The sequence below is a fragment of the Mobula birostris genome, chromosome 30 (genome assembly GCF_030028105.1).
Source record: "Mobula birostris isolate sMobBir1 chromosome 30, sMobBir1.hap1, whole genome shotgun sequence".
Taxonomy (NCBI): Eukaryota; Metazoa; Chordata; class Chondrichthyes; order Myliobatiformes; family Myliobatidae; genus Mobula; species Mobula birostris.
This window is the reverse complement of record NC_092399.1, coordinates 11,528,359-11,550,051: the sequence shown is the minus strand read 5'-3', so window position 1 is coordinate 11,550,051 and position 21,693 is coordinate 11,528,359. Positions and strand designations below refer to the sequence as shown.

The 21,693-nt window shown below is 42.6% G+C and overlaps 2 protein-coding genes across 5 annotated transcripts in view; one reads left to right on the top strand and one right to left on the bottom strand.

Annotated features, from left to right (window-relative positions):
- LOC140190505 (keratinocyte-associated protein 3-like) overlaps positions 1-18,835 on the bottom strand; it is a 45,703-nt gene extending 26,868 nt beyond the window's left edge. Inside the window, exons 1-2 of one of the 4 annotated variants that reach the window (XM_072247141.1) lie at positions 18,754-18,835; positions 18,373-18,515 (exon numbers count right to left, since the gene is read on the bottom strand). In XM_072247141.1, coding sequence (XP_072103242.1) covers positions 18,373-18,385 — 13 coding nt within the window. In that variant the 5' untranslated portion in view covers positions 18,386-18,515; positions 18,754-18,835. Of the gene's footprint in view, positions 1-17,577; positions 17,675-18,372; positions 18,516-18,753 lie in introns of those variants that run through there. The other 3 variants (XM_072247142.1, XM_072247143.1, XM_072247140.1) reach the window with 3 other exon arrangements.
- Positions 16,953-21,693, top strand: part of LOC140190504 (calcipressin-3-like) — a 134,155-nt gene continuing 129,414 nt past the window's right edge. Inside the window, exon 1 of the mRNA XM_072247138.1 lies at positions 16,953-17,031. The gene's annotated coding sequence lies outside the window, so the exon portion shown is untranslated. The remainder of the gene's footprint in view (positions 17,032-21,693) is intronic.

The window sequence follows — 21,693 nt, the reverse complement described above, 5'->3', positions numbered from 1 at the left end:
TTGCTTCGTTCACTACAATCGAAACACTTAATTATGTCTAGTTTTACGCTAACTGTAACATCCTTACGAGCTCTTTTAGGCTTTTCTGATACCTTAGAACTCACCTTGCTAAAACCGGGGAGAGCAGCTGCTCAGGGCGCGCGCTGCCTTTTATCGCACGCTGATTTTTTTTTCGTAACAGTGAAAACACCTTCTGTTAGCGAAAGCAGGTAACTAATGTAGGTCTTTCATAACAGTGAGGTTTCGTAAAGCGAACGTTCGAAAAGCAGGGGACACCTGTATTTGTCAACGTGGAGAGGAAAGTGAGCTTGTATATCCGGCAGGAACAAAGAATGTTGGGAAAGGTGAGGGGGAGCGCCGGGGAGGAGTGTGGGACAGGTGACAAAGCGGGAGTGCAATACATACAATTACCCTAATGGCACAGTTAGTAGAGATGATGCCTCACAGTTCCAGGGAGAAAGTTGACCACCAGTGCAGTATGCCACTTGCAAGTTCTCCCTGTAACCCCATGGGTTTCCCCTGGGGCTCCAGTCTTCTCCCTCATTCCAAGGACATGGTGCTTATTAACTGGTGACTATAAATTATCCCTAGCATGTAAGGGGGTTGACTGGAATGACGATATTTATTTATTTATACAGAATGTTATTTTTATATACTTAAATTCTACTATTACACATTTTTGTCCAATGATGTGAAGTTCCGTTCAAAATGCAGTGGATTCCAGTTAACTGGGACATATCACGACTGGTATATTTTAGCTCATTTAAGAGGCTGCCCCAATTAGATGAAGTTTCATGAAAATAGCTATAGAAGTTTTTAAAAAGCCTGAGTAACGCCGTATGTATTTAAATGAAAAACAGTACAAATTATAACACTGCTGTGACAAGAGTACACATAGATTAAGATGTTAGCTGTCCTGTGCTGGCACCAGTGGGATCAGCAGTTGGTCTGCCACCTGTCTTCAGGAGAGAGAGAGATAAGGAAAACAATGGAGCAGCATTTGGAGATGTTAATGAAGGGATGGGAGAGAGTAACGGAAGGAGAGCTGTCAAGATCGGCTCACCCTTTGAACCCTGAACTGTTTGAAGTGATGGGCAGGCGATACCCCAGCAGGGGGATAAAAAGGGACAGGTTCGCTAAGGCAAGACACACACGACACCCGAGGTAACGAGACCCTGGAAGCGGTGTGTCTCTCAAAAGTTGGTGGGAAGTTTTGGAAGGCCGGTTGCGGGACCAGGCCATAGACACATAGGGTGGAAAGGCACGACCGGCGGTAACCTGGTGTGTGTCCACCCTTGCCTGGGTGCCGGGTTCACCGCAGAGAAACGATCGTATCAGGAAACGGAGGGGTCACGGTCGGTGACCTCAGATGACATCACAAAGGACTCGTCCGAAAGCTGACTGCGAAGGTCTGTGTGGAAGTCGTTTTTGAATATTCATTCATTTTGCTCTCTCTCTCCTTCCCCCCACTGTCCATCGCCACGGCAGCGATTACTGCAAACTGAACTGAACTAAATTGAACTGAACTTTGCGTCACTTTGAAACTGGTCATTTACCCCTAGACAATGATAGAGCTTGATTGATCCTGTTATCTTAATTCTGTGTACATGTATGTTTATCATTGCTGAACTGTTGCATTTATTATCCTTTTGATTAGAGTACTGTGTTGCTTGTTTCTTTAATAAAACTTTCCTAGTTCTAGTAATCCAGACTCCAACTGAGTGATCCATTTCTGCTGGTTTGGCAACCCAGTTACGGGGTACGTAACACTGCCAATACTACTTGAGAACAATAAAACTACGTATTAGAATCCAAAACTTATTGGCAGAGGAATTTATCTGCATTGCATTCTTTTGACTGTAAATGAACAAAATCAGCACAGATACCTAGTGCCTTTAAGCAGTGCTTTCAAATGGCTCAATCTTCATTTTCATTGTAATATTCAAGATGATTGCCTATACCTTCAAATTTTCCATAGTTTCTAACTGGCTGGAGTAGTGAAATAGTTTCATTTTCACTCCCGGCCATTTCTGGCATCTCCAAGCCTGAATTCTTGAAACTTCAGTGAGCAAAAAAAGTTCAGAACTGTCTAATGCTTATTTCTTGCCGACTATCAGTTCTAAAAATTGTTGCTTTTGAACACAAACACATGCAACAGATGCTATTTATAAACTGTCTGCTTGAAGCACGGTATTGTGTCTAACCGCCACACAAGTGCACAATACTAACGCTAGTTTGAAACTGTTTGTCAACGATCTCCTACACCAGTTAATTGGGATAGTGTCCCAAACAGGAATCCTGCTTATTTTCTCAACTAATTTTTGTTCCTTTTAAGAGTTGTCCCAAATAAGCAGCTGCCCTTATTAACCAATAGTCAAACTAACTGGAATCCACTGTATCTGTTCCTTGATGAAGGGTCATCAACCTAAAATCTTAACACTGTTTTGCCCTTCACAGCTGCTACCTGACCTGTTGAGTGTTTCCAACATTCCCAGCTTTTACTGCACCAATGCAAGTAATCACTTGATTCTTTCCACTTCTGTGGGATGAATGTATTCCTGAAATCTGCACTATCTTCTTATAGTCGCAAGCAGAAACTTAATAGATACTTTCCTATCACTGCATAGTACATTACTGCCAATCCCTTGAGGTATTTCTCCTTCGGATGAACACAAGGATCAATGAAATTTACACCTTTTTAAACTATTCGTGGGGATTAGGTGTCACTAGTATTATTAGTAACGTTAGTTGGTTCCTGATCCTTTTTCCTAATTAATGCATATGGCCTCAATGATATATAGTGATTCAGAGTTACAGTCTAGATTACAAAGAATTTACTTAACACACATCAAAGTTGCTGGTGAACGCAGCAGGCCAGGCAGCATCTCTAGGAGGAGGTACAGTCGACATTTCAGGCCGAGACCCTTCGTCAGGACTAACCGAAAGAAGAGCTAGTAAGAGATTTGAAAGTGGGAGGGGGAGGGGGAGATCCAAAATGATAGGAGAAGACAGGAGGGGGAGGGATGGAGCCAAGAGCTGGACAGGTGATTGGCAAAAGGGGATATGAGAGGATCATGGGACAGGAGGCCCAGGGAGAAGGAAAAGGGGGAGGGGGGGAAAACCCCAGAGGATGGGCAAGGGGTATAGTCAGAGGGACAGAGGGAGTGAGAGAAAGAATGTGTGTATAAAAATAATGGATGGGGTACGATGGGGAGGTGGGGCATTAGCAGAAGTTAGAGAAGTCGATGTTCATGCCATCAGGTTGGAGGTTATCCAGACGGAATATAAGATGTTGTTCCTCCAACCTGAGTGTGGCTTCATCTTTACAGTGGAGGAGGCCGTGGATAGATTTACTTAGTTGATTTGTCTATTTGTATAATATGCCCTGTGATTTTCAATCAGATCATTACATTGTTTTAAAACCTGCTTGAAAACAATACACAAGATATTCAAAGGTAGGTAAGTTAGAGTTTCTGTGCAAAGTGGCTTCAAAGTGAATTAGAATTGGCTGAAAGTAACAGCACACCCAAGTGCTTAGCCATGTTATTTACTTATTAAGCAGAGCTGTGAAGATACCGTTCATATCACAGTACATCACTGTGGTCACAGAAAAATCACAGAATTGCACAGTGACACTGGGATTCAAATAATGTTCAATTTGCCTTTCTTGCCTCTTGGGATATTCAAGTTTTATCATGCTGTTTGTCTGCCAGAGATAGATTTCTACTAAGTGGCTTTCAGTTCAATGTGTGCAGATAAACAAAATGACTGGTCTTCCTATCAAAACAAACTATTGACATTTGGGTTTGAGACACACTGGAAGGCTTTAAATATTAACTCTCCTTCAGAAAGAAAGGGAACACAGGTTATTAGCATGACCTCACCAGCTTGTTAAATCTATCCAGCTAACAACTACAAGCCACTGCATCCAATTAGCAGTTCTTCATTTTACCTTGTCTTGAACAGTATGGGAGTGAAGGGGATGGAAAGTCAAAATACACTCTCATAGAAACATAGAAAACCTACAGCACAATACAGGCCCTTCAACCCACAAAGCTGTGCCGAACATGCCCTTACCTTAGATATTACCTAGGGTTACCCATAGTCCTCTATTTTTAAAAGCTCCACGTACCTATCCAGGAGTCTCCTAAAAGACTCTATCGTATCTGTCTCCACCACTGTTGCCGGCAGCCCATTCCACGCACTCACCACTCTCTGCGTAAAAAACCTACCCGACATCTCCTCTGCACCTTCTTCCAAGCACCTTAAAACTGTGCCCTCTCATGCTCACTATTTCAGCCCTGGGAAAAGGTCTCTGACTATCCTCACGATCAATGCCTCTCATCATCTTGTACACCTCTGTCAGGTCACCTCTCATCCTCCGTCGCTCCAAGGAGAAAAGGCAGAGTTCGCTCAAACCTATTCTCATAAGGCAAGCCCCCCAAAGCAGGAAACAGCCTTGTAAATCTCCTCTGCACCCTTTCTATGGTTTCCACATCCTTCCTGTAGTGAGGCGACCAGAACTGAGCACAGTACTCCAAGTGGGGTCTGACCAGGGTCCTATAGAGCTGCAACGTTACCTCTTGACTCGTAAAGGCTCTTGATATGATTATAAACTCAAGAAAGTGTGTCGACGCTGGAAATCCAAAGCAAAATGCTGGAGGAACTCAGCAGGTCTATGGCCGAAACCCTTCTTTAGGGCTGGAAAGGAAAGGGGGAAGATACCAGAATAAAAAGGTGGGGAAGGGGGAAGGAGGATAGCTAGAAGGGGATAGGCAAAGCCAGGTGGGTTGGAAAGATAAAAGGCTGGAGAGGAAGGAATCTGATGGGAGAGGAGGTTGAACCATAGGAAAAAGGAAGGTGGAAGAGCACGGGGGGGTGGGGGGGGGTTGTAACTGGCAGGTGAGAAGAGGCCAGAGTGGGGAACAGAAGAAGAGGAGAAGGGGAGAAAAAATGTTTACGCCTCTTGGTGTAAAATGCAGATAATATTAACTATATAAAACCATATAACAATTACAGCATGGAAACAGGCCATCTCGGCCCTTCTAGTCCGTGCCGAACTCTTACTCTCACCTAGTCCCACCGACCTGCACTCAGCCCATAACCCTCCATTCCTTTCCTGTCCATATATCTATCCAATTTAACTTTAAACGACAACATCCAACCTGCCTCAACCACTTCTGCTGGAAGCTCGTTCCACATAGCTACCACTCTCTGAGTAAAGAAGTTCCCCCTCATGTTACCCCTAAACTTTTCTTTAACTCTCAACTCGTGTCCTCTTGTTTGAATCTCTCCCACTCTCAATGGAAAAAGCCTATCCACGTCAACTCTATGTATCCCCCTCATAATGCCAGGTTATATTCACACTAGCCAATTTATACAACCAAAATTACTCCCAGATAAGTTTATTTTTATTTAAACATGTTGAAGATCCGATCTTCTAATAAAGTTACCTAGGGAATGATAATATATGACAAAGAAATTCTGCCTTTGAATGGTATCCTCACTAAATTTAACGTATCATCATCATGCTAATTCTCACAGACTTGAAATTCCCCAAATTACACTCAAATTTAATGGGCAACCCACTCAATTTTGCACTTCCAAAGGAAAAATTACAATTACAGCCAATAATTGCAAAGATTTTTCTTTAATATTAACATACAAAGATGGTAACAATCTTTTAAAAACAGTCAGACGGGAACACAGACAGATTAAGGGCTAAGTGGTGCCTCAGTCAGATGGGTAATTTGGCTGTCATGGATCAATTAGACTAAGGAGTTTTTTCTCCCGCGCATTAATTTACGACACTAAATTCAGTTAAATGCAGCCTCTGATTAACAGAAAAACAGTATCCTTGTGGAACAGTGGATCACTTTATTTTTCCCACGTTAAAAGCCCCACGGACAATTCGTCCCTTAAAAACACTTCAAATATTAGATTACAAGTCTCTGTAAATTAACGCCAGAACAATTTCCATACATGAATGATATTAAGCATACGCTATAAATTGCAATTGATATTAGTTTTGAATTTTATTTTGTCCCATAAGTTTGATGCCATATGTCTGGAGTTGTTATTATTCATCATGATCAATCTGCTAATACAGTTGCATTTTACGAGTGGCATGTGAAATATGAAACCCGGTAATTTGCACATTGCCCTGTCTCTACAGAACTCTACTGCAACCATACACCAAAGCTTAAAACAGCACTGCAAGGTTTAATAGCTGCAAACATGCATGTGCACCAAGAACATGCCTTGTTGCATGCAGAAAGACTTGGACGTTGGATTAATTTGGGATGAACGCAAACTTTTGAGGAGGGTATATATTCTCAACTGCTTATTTTTATTTGTTAATTTCTAACCAGACTATCTGGTAAGGGGGGGGGGTGCAGTGTGAGGGGAGACACTACTGCACAAGATCAAAGTAAGCTGCAGAGAGTTGTAAAATTAGTCAGCTCCATCATGGGTACCAGCCTCCAGAGTATCCAGGACATCCTCAAGGCCTGCAGCCTCAAAAAGGCGGCATCCAGCATTAAGGATCCCAATCACCCAGGACGTGCCCTCCTCTCATTGTTACCATCAGGGAGGTGAAGGCACACACTCAACAATTCAGGAATACCTTCTTCCCCTCTGCCATCAGATTTCTGAATGGACATTGAACCCATGAACACTCATATATATATGACACACACACACACATTGAAAAGTGCCGCTGATGGTTGTGAAAAGAGGCAAACACATCAAGTCTGAAGGAGTCGGGTTACCTGAAGGCCAAATAGAGGGAACAGCTACAAATACCTGGGATCTTGCAGGGGCGTGGAAGCCACGGTGAGCACACAAGGAAGACTGCAACATCCAAGTACCTCTAAAGAGTGAGACAGGTCCTAAAAAGCCATCAACACATTCCCCCTACCAGTCCGCAGATACCCAGCCACAACAGTGTCCTGGCCAAGGAACGAACTGGAAGCTGCTGACATCAAAACCTGGAATCTACTAGCAATACCTGGAGGATTCTGTCCAAAGTCCTACATTCAGTGGCAGTACACCCACCGGAATAAAGGAGGACGGGAACTTGGAAGTGTCAAGGCCACAGTCCTGGAAGATTTGCAGAACACTCATGAGTCTGTCAGGAAGATGGTCCCAAAGGATGACCTGCCGGGAGAATACCTCAGACAGCAGGCAGGGGATATGGAAATGGAAGTGGGTGAAGCAGAGCCAGAGGACCAGAGGCCATGGCAGACAAGCCACTGCACGGGATGTACCATCGCCAGGTATCGGAGGTGGCTGACGTAAGAAAGGCCTACCAATGGCTGGAAGTGGCAGGGCTGAGGGACAGCACAGAGGAGCGGCTCATGGCTGCCCAGGAACAGGCGCTGAGCACAAAGGCAACAGAAGCCGGGGTCTATCACACCAGACAAGACACAGGATGCAGACTGTGCAAGGAATCCACTGAAACCATTCAGCACGTACTAGCAGGGTGAGGAATGCGGGCCTGGACAGCAGGGTGAGGGATGCGGGCCTGGACAGCAGGGTGAGGGATGCGGGCCTGGACAGCAGACACTGAACGGCACGACCAAGTTGCAGGAATTGTGTACCGGAACACCTGCACTGGGTATGGATTAGACACCCACAAGTCCAAATGAGAAACAGCTGAGACGGGAGCAGAGAATGACAGGGCTAAGATCCTCTGGGACTTCCAAGTACAGGCTGATAAGGAGGTACTGGCCAACCAACCAGACATCGTAATACTGGACAAGGAACAGAAGAAAGCAATAGTAATAGATGTGGCAGTCCCAAGTGACAGTAACGTCAGGAAGAAAGAACATGAGAAGCTGGAGAAATACCAGGGCTTGAAAGAGCAGATAGAAATGATGTGGAAGGTTAAAGTCAGAGTAATCCAGTAGTGATAGGAGACTTTGAGCTGTGGCTCCTACAAATCCTGGGAACAACATCTGAGATCTCGGTCCACAAGAGCGCGCTACTAGGAACAGCAAGGATACTGCACTGAGTCCTCAAGCTCCCAGGCCTCTGGTAGAGGACCCGAGATTGAGAGAAAAATACACATACACACCACCCACAAGAGGTGAGAAAATATATTCACTGTAATTCAGTGATTTACTATTACCATGCATTGCATTGTATCGCTACCACAAAGACAACAAACTTCACGACATATGCCAGTGATATTAAACCCAAGTCTGATTCTAATAAGTTATTCTTGCATTTGGACGACCTGGCAATTTTAAGCCTCAATATCAAGAGAGTGCTTACTGGGTAATCTGTCAATCTGCAAATTTTGTTCAAACCAAAAGATATTTGAAACCACACCCCTCCCCCATTAATTCTTCACTGTTTGAAACATTAATGTCCAAGTAGTAATAGCCTTGCAGTTTGACTTCAGTTGCCTAAATCTGTAAGGTCTGTTATTGCCAATCAACTTTAACATTGATGGCTTTATGTTTCTTCCAATCTCCTGGTTGCAACATGTAGTCCCTGTAAAAGTCCCATTTATATTGGGAATGGACAGTAAGATATTTACATGTTGTTGTAAAAAAGTGTACGATTCTCTCTTAAAAACATTTGGCTTATTTGCTACGTACAAGAAAACTAATAGCACATGAACCACAATGAACTGCTCCACCTCCCCATCACAACTATACGTAATGGAGTGAGGAGTGAGGAGTTCTTCCCCGCACGCAGGCAGTAATCTTGCCATTTCTTTAGCGTTTGTCTGTTTTACAAGGCTGAGGTGCCAGTAGAAGAACTTGTGCAAAGAGTCGGCTGGGTTGGAACCTGGGACCTATTGCTCCAAAGTTTAGTGTGGACACCACAACATCACCGGCATCAAACCAGCCAACTGAATATGTACACAGTGTGACTCTGCAGTTAAGAAAAAATTAAGATACCAAGCTGAGCTATTAGAAACTAGTTTTGTTTTTTCCCCAGTCGAATTTCATGATAATCTTTGCTTTTCACCCCCAACACAAAATTATATTAAGCATATTCTACATAAGTCAGAGTGATAATGTGTGTTTGTTTTGCAAACTCTTAATAGCTACAATATCTCACAACATATTAGAAATAATTAGCCTGCCAATGGTGTAGTGGCATCCGCACTGGGCTTTGAGGTGAGTGGTTCGGGGCTCACATCCAGCTGTGCTGCTTGGGCAGCGAGCTAGCAACTCAGCCTCGTAAAAAAACAGACAAATGCTAAGGAAACGGCAAGGTTGCCGGCTGACGCGTCACGAGGCGCGGAGAGGGACCGCAATATTAGAAATAAAAGAAACACGTACAAAATGCTGGAGGAAGCCAGCAGGTCACGGGGCATCAACGGAGAGAATAAAGAGTCAATGTGTCAGGCTAAGACCCCGATGGATATCCTCTGAATTTCCAGCATCTGCAGAATCTCTTGAGGTTATATATTAGGAAATGTTATTAGAAATGTAAGCAGAGATATTATAGAGAAAAATGACATTTCTCCAGAATGGGAAGTTAATCACATCCAGCATCATATCTATGAGCTGACTACTGATCTCATTCCCTTCCAATTACCAAAAACACTTATTCCAACTCTTATATAGCTCATGACTGGTGGAGCCATCTCCTATAATTTTGATACCAGTAGTCTGAACTGCCCCATTGTTTCCCTGGCCTATATCTATAACCCTCTGATTAGAGGTTGCATCTCATCAAGAATTCTACATCCTATCAATTCAGGCTTCTTCTGAATTCCCTTCTCATTACATCACTTTCGGAGACGAAGCCAACAGCCTATAAAAAGCCCTTATCTCTGCAGTTGTCTCCCTGAAGCCTTCAGTCATCCACCTCCCCGTCTTTTCTCAGACACGCCTTAAAACTCATGTCATTTGGGTCACCAATCCCACTTTCCTCTCTTTAGGGTGGGGATTTTTAAATTGCTTACTCTCGTGGGAAATATCTTGGGATCCTCTCCTAACTAAAGCTATAAATGCAATTTGTTGTTACTTGCCTTTCAGAAATTCCTAGATCATATCATGCAGTACATAATCTCATAGGGTTATCAGAACAGTACAAAGGAAGTGTACATCTGAGGTAAATCAGTCTTTCAGACACGTCACTAACCTGGGACATTGTGTGCTCTTTTCAAAAACTGACTCCGAGTTCTGATACCCTCGCCAATATTTATTTGGCAACTAAATCAAATTATCAGGATAATTCTCTTGATTTTGGAAGTTCCATATTCAAGAGAAGATTGGTTTCATTTTCCTAATAAGCAACATCAAATATCCATCTCCCACAGCTGCCGTAAGGAGTTTGTACATTCTCCCCGTGACCACGTGGGTCCCCTCCCACAGTTCAAAGATGTACCTACCACTTGGTAGGTTAGTTGGTCATTGTAAATTGCCTCATGATTAGGCTTGGGTTAAACCGGGGAGGTTACTAGGCAACTTGGCTTGAAGGGCCTATTCTGCCCTGTATCTCAATAAAATAAATAAGAATGTGGAAAAGGGAGGTAACATGTATTACTATCTAGAAACAGAGCAGAGAAAATGTGTCTGAATTTGCCAAAACACACTAAGATGATTCACTCACACAAGGGTAAATAGCTGTGCTCCAAACTTGCCCAGGCTGCGATCGCAGCCTCCCCACAACATATTCCTCTTTATTAAATCTATCTGATATAATCACTACCATCCAAGATCATGGGACTGATTTAGCTGACTGATGAAATAATCTGCCTTGGGCTATAGATGGTAACAGTAGTTCTACATTTTTTTCCCTATATGCTCCCTCTCTGCGGAGGAAAATGGGCAATTACTCTGGAAGAATTCGTGCTAATTTGTCAGCAGCCTAACTTCTCAGAGCACCGTTTTCCCCAAATCAACATTTCTCCTTCAACCAGCATCTAAACTGGATTATCTGGTTATTTTCTCAGTGTCTGTGGGACACCAATCAGATTTAGAATCAGGTTTAGTATCACTTGGATATGTTGCGAAATTTGTTTTGTCGCAGACGTACATTGCAATACATAACAAAAACTATAAGTATATACAGTACAAAAATAAGTTTAAAAAGTAATGCAAAGAGAGAAGGGAAAATTAATGAGGTAGTGTTCATGGGGTCAATGTCCATTCAGGAATCTGATGACGGAGGGGAAGAAGCTGTTCCTGAAACATTCAGTGTCTCTCTTCAGGCTCCTGAAGTCCACAATCAATTGGTTTTCCTGACGTTGAGTGCAAGGTTGTTGCTGCTACACCACTCAACCTCGCTCCTGTGCGCCTCCTTGTTACCACCTGAAATTCTGCAATAGTTGTGTCGTTGGCAAATTTATAGACGGCATTTGAGCTGTGTCTCAACCACTCAATTCTGGGTGTGTACCAACTGACAGACATCTCAGCTATATAGATGTCATTTAAAGCTCCCCTCCTCTTCACAGAGATATACAATTTGTGACTCCTTGTAACTGTAAATGAAACAAACTGTTAAAGTCCTGACGAAGGGTCTCAGCCTGAAACATCGACTGTTTACCCCCTTCCACAGATGATGCCCGACTTGCCAAGTACCCTCGGCAATTTGTGCGTGTTTGTCAAGATTTCCAGTGTCCGCAGAACCTCTCGCGTTTGTGGTTTAACTGCATTTGGGCCATTTAGGAACAAGTTATTTTTCACCTTTTGTAATTATTAACTCAAGTTAGGCAATGGAAGGCACTTCAGCTGACTTTTGTTTTCTAAATGGTGAAAAGGTTTGGGAAGTCAAGTGAATCACTTTCAGCAACACACCCAGGTTCTGACCCATGGCTGGTTCACTTGAGTTTCTATTTCAGTGGCGATCCCTAGGACGGTAATGGTGGATGATAGTATAGACAAGGGCAAGAGATTAGTTTCTTCTTGCCGGTGGTTATTCCCTGGCAATTCCATAGTACGAAGTTACTTGCCACACACCAGCCATGCACGAGTGTTGCCTAGTATCACTGCATGCAAGCTTTGGTTTTTTCAGCCTCTGACAGGGTTCCATGGACCCCTCAGTCAACGGCATAAAAACTTTATGGAATGCCTGCTCTATGAAGTTGCAAATGGGACTTTGGAAGGTCTATGAAGAGATGCTGAAAATGCTTGTGCCAAGGACATTATTCTGAGGAGATACAGCAGTGATGCCCTCTGGCTGGGACGATTGATCTTCACAACCAAAGCCATTTTTTTTTTTGGGCAAGGTACGACTCCAGTCAATGGAGTCTTTTCCAACCTGATGCGCATTGATTTTGCCTGTACCGGGGCTCATTGATTCCACACCTAGTTAAATGCCACCCTCACCTCACCTCTGAAATTCAGCATTTGGCTCCATGTTGGGATGAAGACAGCCTTGACAGAACCGGGCATCGGGAAACTGATTGATGGAGAGTAAGTATTGGAGCAACATGTTCCACCACTTTGCTGATGATCAACTGCACATTAAAATTAGGAGTTTATTGATCAGATTAGATCTCTCCTACATATTTTTAGACAGAACGTATTGTTGGATGTACGCCAGTGTGGACTGTACTGAAACAGCTTAGCTAGAGGAACACTCTGCAACACTAGACCTAGAATACGAGTGATACGTGCTATAATCTTTCAGAACGCTCAGCCACTTTTAAAAATTAGCTCTATTTGTTACACGTACATCGAAACATGCAGCGAAATTTGTCTCATATCTAATCAGCGAGGATTCCTCAGGGAACAGCCAGCAGGTGTCACCGTGCATCCAGTGCCCACATAGCATGCCCACAATGCACTATCCCAAAATGTATCTGGAAGTCTTCCAACATAGGAGGAAGGAAATGTACAAATTCTCACCTCTAGAGAGCCAGACAGTGGTGAATCTGTGGAATTCATTGTCACAGGTAGCTATGGGAGCCAAGCAATTAGGTATATTTGAGGCAGGGTTGATAGATTCTTGATTGGTCAGGGCATGAAGGGATACAGCGAGAAGGCTTGGAACTCAGAGGAAAATGGATCAGCCATGATGAAATGGTGGGGCAGACTGAATGGGCCAAATGGCCCAATTCTGCTCCTACAGCTTATGATCTTATGGTCCAACTCCTCACAGACAGCAGGAATCGAACCTCAGCGATCGCCAGCACTGTAAAGCAACTCACGAGCCACAACATTACTGTGCCGCACATTTAATAGCACATGAAGCAAAATTAACTTACTGAAAAGTGGCTTCTGCAATGCTGAAGATCTTAGGAGGAAGATGAGTTCAACCTTTCACAACAACTTGGGCTGAATATGGTTAGAAAAAAAACTTGCATTTTTGGATGACACCTTTCTGGGCTCCGACTTCACTGAGAATCTGGATGTTCTTGGGACCTCCTCCTTGTATTCGCTAATCAATTGTCTACCACCATCCACTAATAGATTTCATTTAACGACAGTACCTTGCAAAAGTCTTAGGCGTATGTAAAAAAAAAATCTGTAAAATGAAGGTGCTTTCAAAAAAAAATAATGAAAAGTTTCTAAAAGTCAAAAAAGTTACTATAAAGAGCAGTAAACAGTGAAAAACTAAATAAAATCAAAATTTGGTGTGACCACCCTTTACCTTTAAAATGGCATCAATTCTTTTAGGTACACTACTATGCAGTTTTATAAGAAAATTACTGGTAAGTTGTTCCAAGCAGCTTTGAAAACCGGCCATAGTTCTGCTGTCTCGCTTGCTTCTTTCTCTCTCCAGTAATCCTAGCCAGCCTCAATGTTGTTGAGATCAGGGCTCTGTGGACGACATACCATATGTTGCAGAACTCTGTTCTTCTTTTTGCTGAAGGTAGTTCTTTATGACCCTGGCCATGTGTTTGGGGTCATTGTCCTGCTGCAGAAGGAGGTTGCCACTGATCAGATGGCTCCCTGATAGCATTGCGTGATGGATGAGAATCTGTTTGTACTTCTCAGCAATGGATTTCTTATTAATTCTAACCAGATCACCAACTCCATTTGCAGAAATGCAGCCCCAAACTTGCAGAGAACCTCCGACACGCTTCAATGTTGGCTGCAGACATTCATCCACGTAGCAACCTTCAGCTCTCCTGTGGACAAAATGCCTCCTGCTTGAGCCAAAAATTTCTAATTTTGACTTGTCGATCCAGAGCACTTGCTGTCATTGTTCAGCGGTCCAGATTTTGTGTGTAGGTGAGTCTCTTGGCTTTGTTTCTACTTCGGAGGAATGGATTTTTGGCAACAATTCTTCCATGAAGATCACTTCTGACAAGACTTCACCAGACTGTAGAGTAGCGGACTTGGGTTCCAGTGGTTTCTGTGAGTTCAGAGCTGATAGCAGTGTTGGGCTTCTTCTGATTTAGAAGGGGCATCAGTTTGATTTATATCTCATTCGTAGCACTCAGCTTCTGCCGCTGACCACAGCGTTTCTGGTCCTCAACCTGACCAGTTCCTCCATGCTTCTTCAGAAGAGTCTGCACAGCACATCTCGAAACTTGTCAGCAGCAAATTTTCTGCTTGGGAGAGACCTTGCTGATACGGAATGACCACCTTATGTCTTGTTGCTATGCCCCCACTCTTGCCATGGCGTAAGAATTGATGATTTGAAGATTAAACTGTCACATCCTCACCTTTTAGTTTGGTTGTCCTTCACCCAGTTTGATCCCTTCCACACCTGTTTCTGTTTCAGTTAATTTAACTAGTTCATTCAACTCATTATATCATTGATCATTAACACTCACTTGTTATCTTTGTTTAATCATGCACAGGGTTATAAATCCACAAGGTAATCAAGTTTTTATTTGTATAGTGGTCTATTACTGAATAAGTTACTTCCTTTAATGAAATACAAAAAAAATTCTCTTTAGCATTTAATTTACTTGGGAAATGAATGTTTGGAAATCTAAAATGTGTTCTTTTCTACTGACACACTAATGCAGAAGCCAGAAAATTAAATACCTAAAACAAATTTTATATTAAAAAGTCTACTGTGCCTAAGAATTTTGCACAATTCTGTAGATGGTTGTGGTTTTGCAAATTGTATAATAGTTTTACGGAAGATAGATCCTTGGGCTACTGTCTTGTGAGACTGGCAGCTGGGAAATCAGGCTGTTCCCAGTGTGCTCTCTGCACTTCCTACGAAAATCCAGTCCATTGCTCAGCGTGAATGTATCAGGAGTGTGAAGGAACATATTAAGCTAATTCTGATGGTCCAACTTCAAGGATGCTAGGACTAATCCCATTTGGAATGAAGTTGTGCCATACAATGGGATTGGTTCATAACAGATCCAGCATCTCAGAATTGGTCATCTCTGAAGGTAGAGTCTATAGAACTGTATTCCATCACAATCTGTAACCTCATGTCCTAGCATTTCTTTCACTCTCTCAATACATTCGAGTTCAGGGATGGACTTGATGAGACATGCAAAGAATGGAACATAACAGCTTTCATGGGTGGGTGAAAAGGGAAAGACAAGCTTTTTAATCACGAGATGAAACTTAATCAAATAAAAACCCAATTCTTGAAAGGACTTTAAGGCTGGGTGCACGAACGATATTTCTTTGGACTGAAGAGACTAGAACCAGGGGTACAGTCTAAGAATAAGGGGCAAGCAGTTCAGCACTGAGATGAGGAGGAATTTCTTCACCCAGAGAATGGCGAACCTCTGGAATCTTCTAACTCAAACAGCCGAAGAGGCCCAGTTATTCAGTTCATTCAAAACAGGAATTCCGGATATTTAGGGAATCAAAGGATAGCGGGATGGTATTGGAAAATAATGCTGAAGTAGTCTATCATGATCAATGATGGAGCAGGTTCATTAGGCTAGATGTACAAGTCCTGATTCTATTTCTTACTTTCTTATGATTGTTTAAGACACCTTTGCAGCAACTGTTAGAGTCATAGAAAGGTACAGCTCAGAAACAGGCCCTTCAGCCCACCTAGTCCATGCCAAACCATTTAAACTGTTTACTCCCAATGACATGCACCAAGCCCTCCATACCTGTTCCATCCATGCACCAACCCAGACTTCTCTTAAATGCTGAAATCAAGCTTGTGTGCACCACTTGGACTGACAGCTCATTCCACATGCTCACGACCCTCTGAGTGAAGAAGTTTCCCCTCATGTTCCCCTTAAACTTTTCACATTTCACCCTTAATCCATGACCTCTGGTTGTAGTCCCTCCCAACTCCAGTGGAAAAAGCCTGCATTTACTCCATCTGTATCCCTTATAACTTTGTATACCTCTTTCAAATCTCCCCTCAATCTTCTACGTTCCAAGGAATAAAGTCCTAACTTATTCAATCTCTCCTTACAACTTAGGTCCTCCAGACCTGGCAAAATTCTTGCAAATTTCCTCTGTACTCTTTCAACCTTGGATCACTCCCTACGCGACTCCCTTGTCCATTCGTTCCCCCCCCCACCGATCTCCCTCCCGGCACTTATCCTTGTAAGCGGAACAAGTGCTACATATGCCCTTACACTTCCTCCCTCACTACCATTCAGGGCCCCAGACAGTCCTTCCAGGTGAGGCGACACTTCACCTGTGAGTCGGCTGGGGTGATATACTGCGTCCAGTGCTCCCGATGCGGCCTTCTATATATTGGCGAGACCCGACGCAGACTGGGAGACCGTTTCGCTGAACACCTACGCTCTGTCCACCAGAGAAAGTAGGATCTCCCAGTGGCCACACATTTTAATTCCACGTCCCATTCCCATTCTGATATGTCTATCCACGGCCTCCTCTACTGTCAAGAAAAAGGAGAGGGAGAAAAAGAATATATATTTATTCTTTTTCTCTCTCTCCTTTTTCTCCCTCTGTCCCTCTCACTATACTCCTTGCCCATCCTCTGGCCTTCCCCCCTCCTCCCTAGGCCTCCCATCCCATGATCCTCTCATATCCCTTTTGCCAATCACCTGTCCAGCTCTTGGCTCCATCCCTCCCCCTCCTGTCTTCTCCTATCATTTCGGATCTCCCCCTCCCCCTTTCAAATCTCTTACTAGCAACTTTTATGCGAGTTGCTTGAAATTCCAGCATCTGCAGATTTCCTCGTATTTACATCTTTCTTGTACGTAAGGTAGGTAACCAATACTGCAAATTAGGCCTCTCATACTGTGCATAATTATAAATATGTACAAATAGCATGCAGTATCTTTAGAAACACAATTCAAACCAACTAAAATGACTACAGATTGTATCATCTGCCATCAAAAAGGATAAAATATTGAACAGAATTTGGAACAAAGATAAAATTCTGTCACAATGCCCAAAAGAATGCAGCTTTTTACTCTATGTGTAGTTCACAATGTAATAATACTTATTAGATGCTCAGATCAGTAAATTCATTTTGAGGGTTTATTAAAGAATATCTACAGTTGTTTAATATTACATCTTACGGACAAATAAAACTTGAAAGGCGGCCGATTTCATGGCCCTGCTTTGTGTTCATCCTTTTCCTCTGAAATAGTATTAATGTTAACCCACAAATCAATATGCAATTCTGTGCAGAAATTGATTTTTTGCTCTCCAGCAACATGTAACAAAAACATACAACACTAAATCTGATGTTGCTATTTGCATTGGAATTGCTTTAGTTAATAAAAATGCAAATATGCTAAAATACCTGTAGAACGTGTTTCCATAACGAAAACGTGTATTTACGGCTTGGATCACACCATGGTGGACTCTTGCAAATCGTATAATATATGTAACTTCTATTTTACAGTACGGTCTCCAGGATATTTTGGTAGTTTTTTTTTGGGGGGGGGAGATTATTTCCAGTATTTTACACTTTTCCACTGCTAAACAAGCTTGCCGTTTCATTGCGCCTACTCCCTCTGCGGGCGAAAGATGGCTGCTGGAAGATACAGCAGGGCTAAATTAATTTCCATCTTTTTCTGACGAGGGATTGCTATGTGTATTTAAATACGACATCCCCAACAAACAAGATCATTTTATTTGTAAACAGAAACAACATGGTTCTACGTCTAAATCTGAATACCCATTAAAATAAAGCCGATGTGAACAGCAACTGCCCTGGTCACGAAAGCATCGGGAAAGTGGCCCTGTTCTTAGCTTTAATTTGGAAATATTCCGTCTTTATACTCTGATGGTATCAGGGCTCTTATCTGAAGCGGGTTAACAGTTCAGTGTGAATCATATCGTACCGTGTTGCGGTAAATTTGACCGGCATGTGAAGAGTGAAGGGGCGTGAGCAGAGCCCCCCTATTACGCCGAGATGACAACCTGCCCTACACTGCAGTGGGCGCAAGCTGCGCGCTGCGTTCAATTTAGCTCGGGGCGAGCACTTTCTTTGTCAAGCCCCGCACTGCTCAGGAAAACTTTACGATACTTGCTCAGTCTTTAAAAACAACTTTTTTTAACTTCACTATTATCGATGCGGTAAAGCAGACCTTACCTTTTCTGCACATCTTAACTCACAAGAAGGGGCGGCTCACGCCCCTGCACACCCTCAATAAGCAACAAAAACTCCATGGAGTTCAGAAACTATATTGAAGTGGAGAGCGAGTGCAGCCAAGCCACTCCCACGCTGCGCGTCGGCTGTAGAGACATGCCAAAAGAAGAATAGTTCGGGATTATGTTTAATCAGTGCACCAAATTATTCGGATCAGCCCCACGTATTTCTCCTCCCCCAGACCGACCAGCTCAGTGAGATTATCCCTGTGGCTTCATTCTTCGTATGTTTGTTACTAATCAAAATGAATGGGCTCATTTAAATAAAACCATGATAATGCAGGCAGGAGGAATTCTGCAGATGCTGGAAATTCAAGCAACTCACGTCAAAGTTGCAAGTGAACGCAGCAGGCCAGGCAGCATCTCTAGGAACGGGTACAGTCGACGTTTCAGGCCGAGACCCTTCGTCAGGACTAACTGAAAGAAGAGCTAGTGAGAGATTTGGGAGGGGGAGGAGGAGATCTGAAATGATTGGAGAAGACAGGAGGGGGAGGGATGGAGCCAAGAGCTGGACAGGTGATTGGCAAAAGGGATATGAGAGAATTATGGGTCAGGAGCTGGACAGGTGATTCCTCTCATATCTCTTTTGCCAATCACCTGTCCAGCTCTTGGCTCCATCCCTCCCCCTCCTGTCTTCTCCTATCATTTCAGATCTCCCCCTCCCCCTCCCACTTTCAAACCTCTTACTCGCTCTTCCTTCAGTTAGTCCTGACGAAGGGTCTCGGCCTGAAACGTGGACTGTACCCCTTCCTACAGATGCCGCCTGGCCTGCTGCGTTCACCAGCAACTTTGATGATAATGCAGGTGTTAAATGAGGTCTAAGAATATATTAAAGTGTCCAGGATTTAAACTTCTTCAGAGTTGGCTGAAATATTTACCCATGGGTTAAATTGATTCCTGGTTCAGCGGCAGATAAGGGAACAGCAAATAACAATTGCATTAGGTAGAGGAAATATTAAGAGGTCATGGAAACAAGTGGCTACCTTAATTCAATATCTTTTTCCTTCCTTTAGATGGTCACCTAGAATCTAAAGAAAGGCGTAAATAAAACCTGTATTCTGAAAACTGGAAGGCTAAGAATTCCCAATCCCATCACAGTGTTAGAAATAGATCCAAACTAAACAAAACTACCGGACAGCATTAAACACCACCATAAAGGTAATTCCCACTGCCAATAAAGCAAAGAAGATTTAAAAAAGAACAAAACGGCATTAGGTAATTAAATGAAGCTGTACAATTTAGTGGCAACTTTAATGCACCTGCTCATTAATGCAAAATCTAATCAGCCAATCATATGGCAAAAATTCAATGCATAAAAGCATGTAGACCTGGTCAAGAGGTTCAGTTAATGACAGCTATACTATACCTTTGAAGTGGGTGGAGTAAGTGAGGTGGATGAAATTTCTAATATTGTCTGATTCAAGCACAGCAATCATAAGTCTAAAGGATTTATATTCCGAGGCAAGACTAGACATTATGGATGAGATAATGCAAACCTTTTAAGACTTAAAATGATGGGGCTCTGTATATGATTTATGAGGGAATAAGCAAGCAGCTAAATTGGCAAGGGAGTCAACTAGACCAACAGAAGTGTACATTCAAATGAATTACAGTAAAGGAGAAATGAAAAGCATTATTAAAAGTGAAATCAACAAAATGTGGAGAAGAGGGAAAAGGAAGACAGCTTTATAATAAGCAGAAAGAAGTGGAATGGTTGAGAAATGCAGAAAAGAGTATGGAGATGGAGATTTGGGCACACAGGGTTAAATAGAACATTTTTTTTTAATGAAGAAATACAATAATGAGAGGTGTGAGTATTGTGATCAACAAGAAACAGTTGGACATGTACAGGTGGGGTGTCCAAGATATAATCAAGAGAGAGGATGGTTGATTTCAAAGTTATTGTGGAATACAATACAACCTAACATTAACAATACTTTGCAGAAAGAATCACAGGATTATTGCTTTAAGTATATGGTACAGTTCCTTAGGAATGCAGGTAACTTTTTTTTTACAGAATTTGATACAAATAAAAATAAATAGGATTTAGATATCCTGACCTACACTCCAGTTCAGAAGATGATGGTAATGCACCTTAAAACTGTTTGCCAGCCACCATAAATCCTCAGAAGCAGTAGTAGTAGTTGTTGTTGTTGTTCAGACTGAACATCAGAATGGAGAAAGAAATGTGATCTAAGTGACTTTGACCATGGACCGTGCCAGATGGGGTGGTTTGAGTATCTCAGGAGCTGCTGATCTCCTGGGATTTTCACTCACAACAGTCTCTGGAGTTTACAGAGAATGGTGCGAGAAAAAAAAACATCCTTTGAACGCCAGTTCTGTGGGCTAAAATGGCTTTTTAATAAGAGAGGTTAGAGGAGAATGGCAGACTGGTTCAAGCTGACAGTTACTCAAATAACCATGCGTTACAACAGTGGTGTGCAGGAGAGCATCTCTGAATGCACAACACATCAAACCTTGAAGTGGATGGGCTACAGCAGCCGAAGGCTATGAACATACAATCAGTGGCTACTTCTTTAGATGCAGGAGGTACCCAATAATGTGGCCACTGAGTCTATATTCTTGCATGAAAATTTATATAAGTTGGACCTCATCAATATATAAGCCAGATTCATAAAATAGTGAAAGTTTTTAAATGCCCTAATCAAAATGCCTTAAATGTATAAAAATATCCTTCATGTTCTTCAAATTACCCATGTTTTACAACCAGAAATGCAACTTGGTGCAGGGAAAGACCATTGCCAAAGTTCAAAAAGCAGCAAGAAAATGAATGATCAAATAACCTGTTTTATTCTTATTGCTCGAGTGATAGATATGGGATAGGAGAGAAAGCAATTCCCCAATCTAATTTTCTTCAACCGGTACCAAATCATTTTGACAAGTATGGCCTGCCACTGAGAAAATTTTTCTACACACGGTTGTGATTTGCACATCAGCGTGGAAGATTGGGAGCAGAGGTGTGAAAAATCAGTAAAAGCAAGGAAGTTTTCCTGAAATCCTGCCCTGCATTTATCAGTTACATTTCAAATTTATAGTTATCACATAGCCATCATTAAAACTTGGTTTGCTGTTGCATTTCCTGGGTAACAGTGAAAACGTTTAAAACGTGTCCTTGTGATGTTCTGAAGTTCCAAGGTAGGTTCCGTGTATCCACAAAACATGATGAGTCTTCCAGATTTAATATTTAGTCCGACACATGTTTTATTAACTGCCCCTCAATGTCCAAACCTCTCTTCCCATCGTG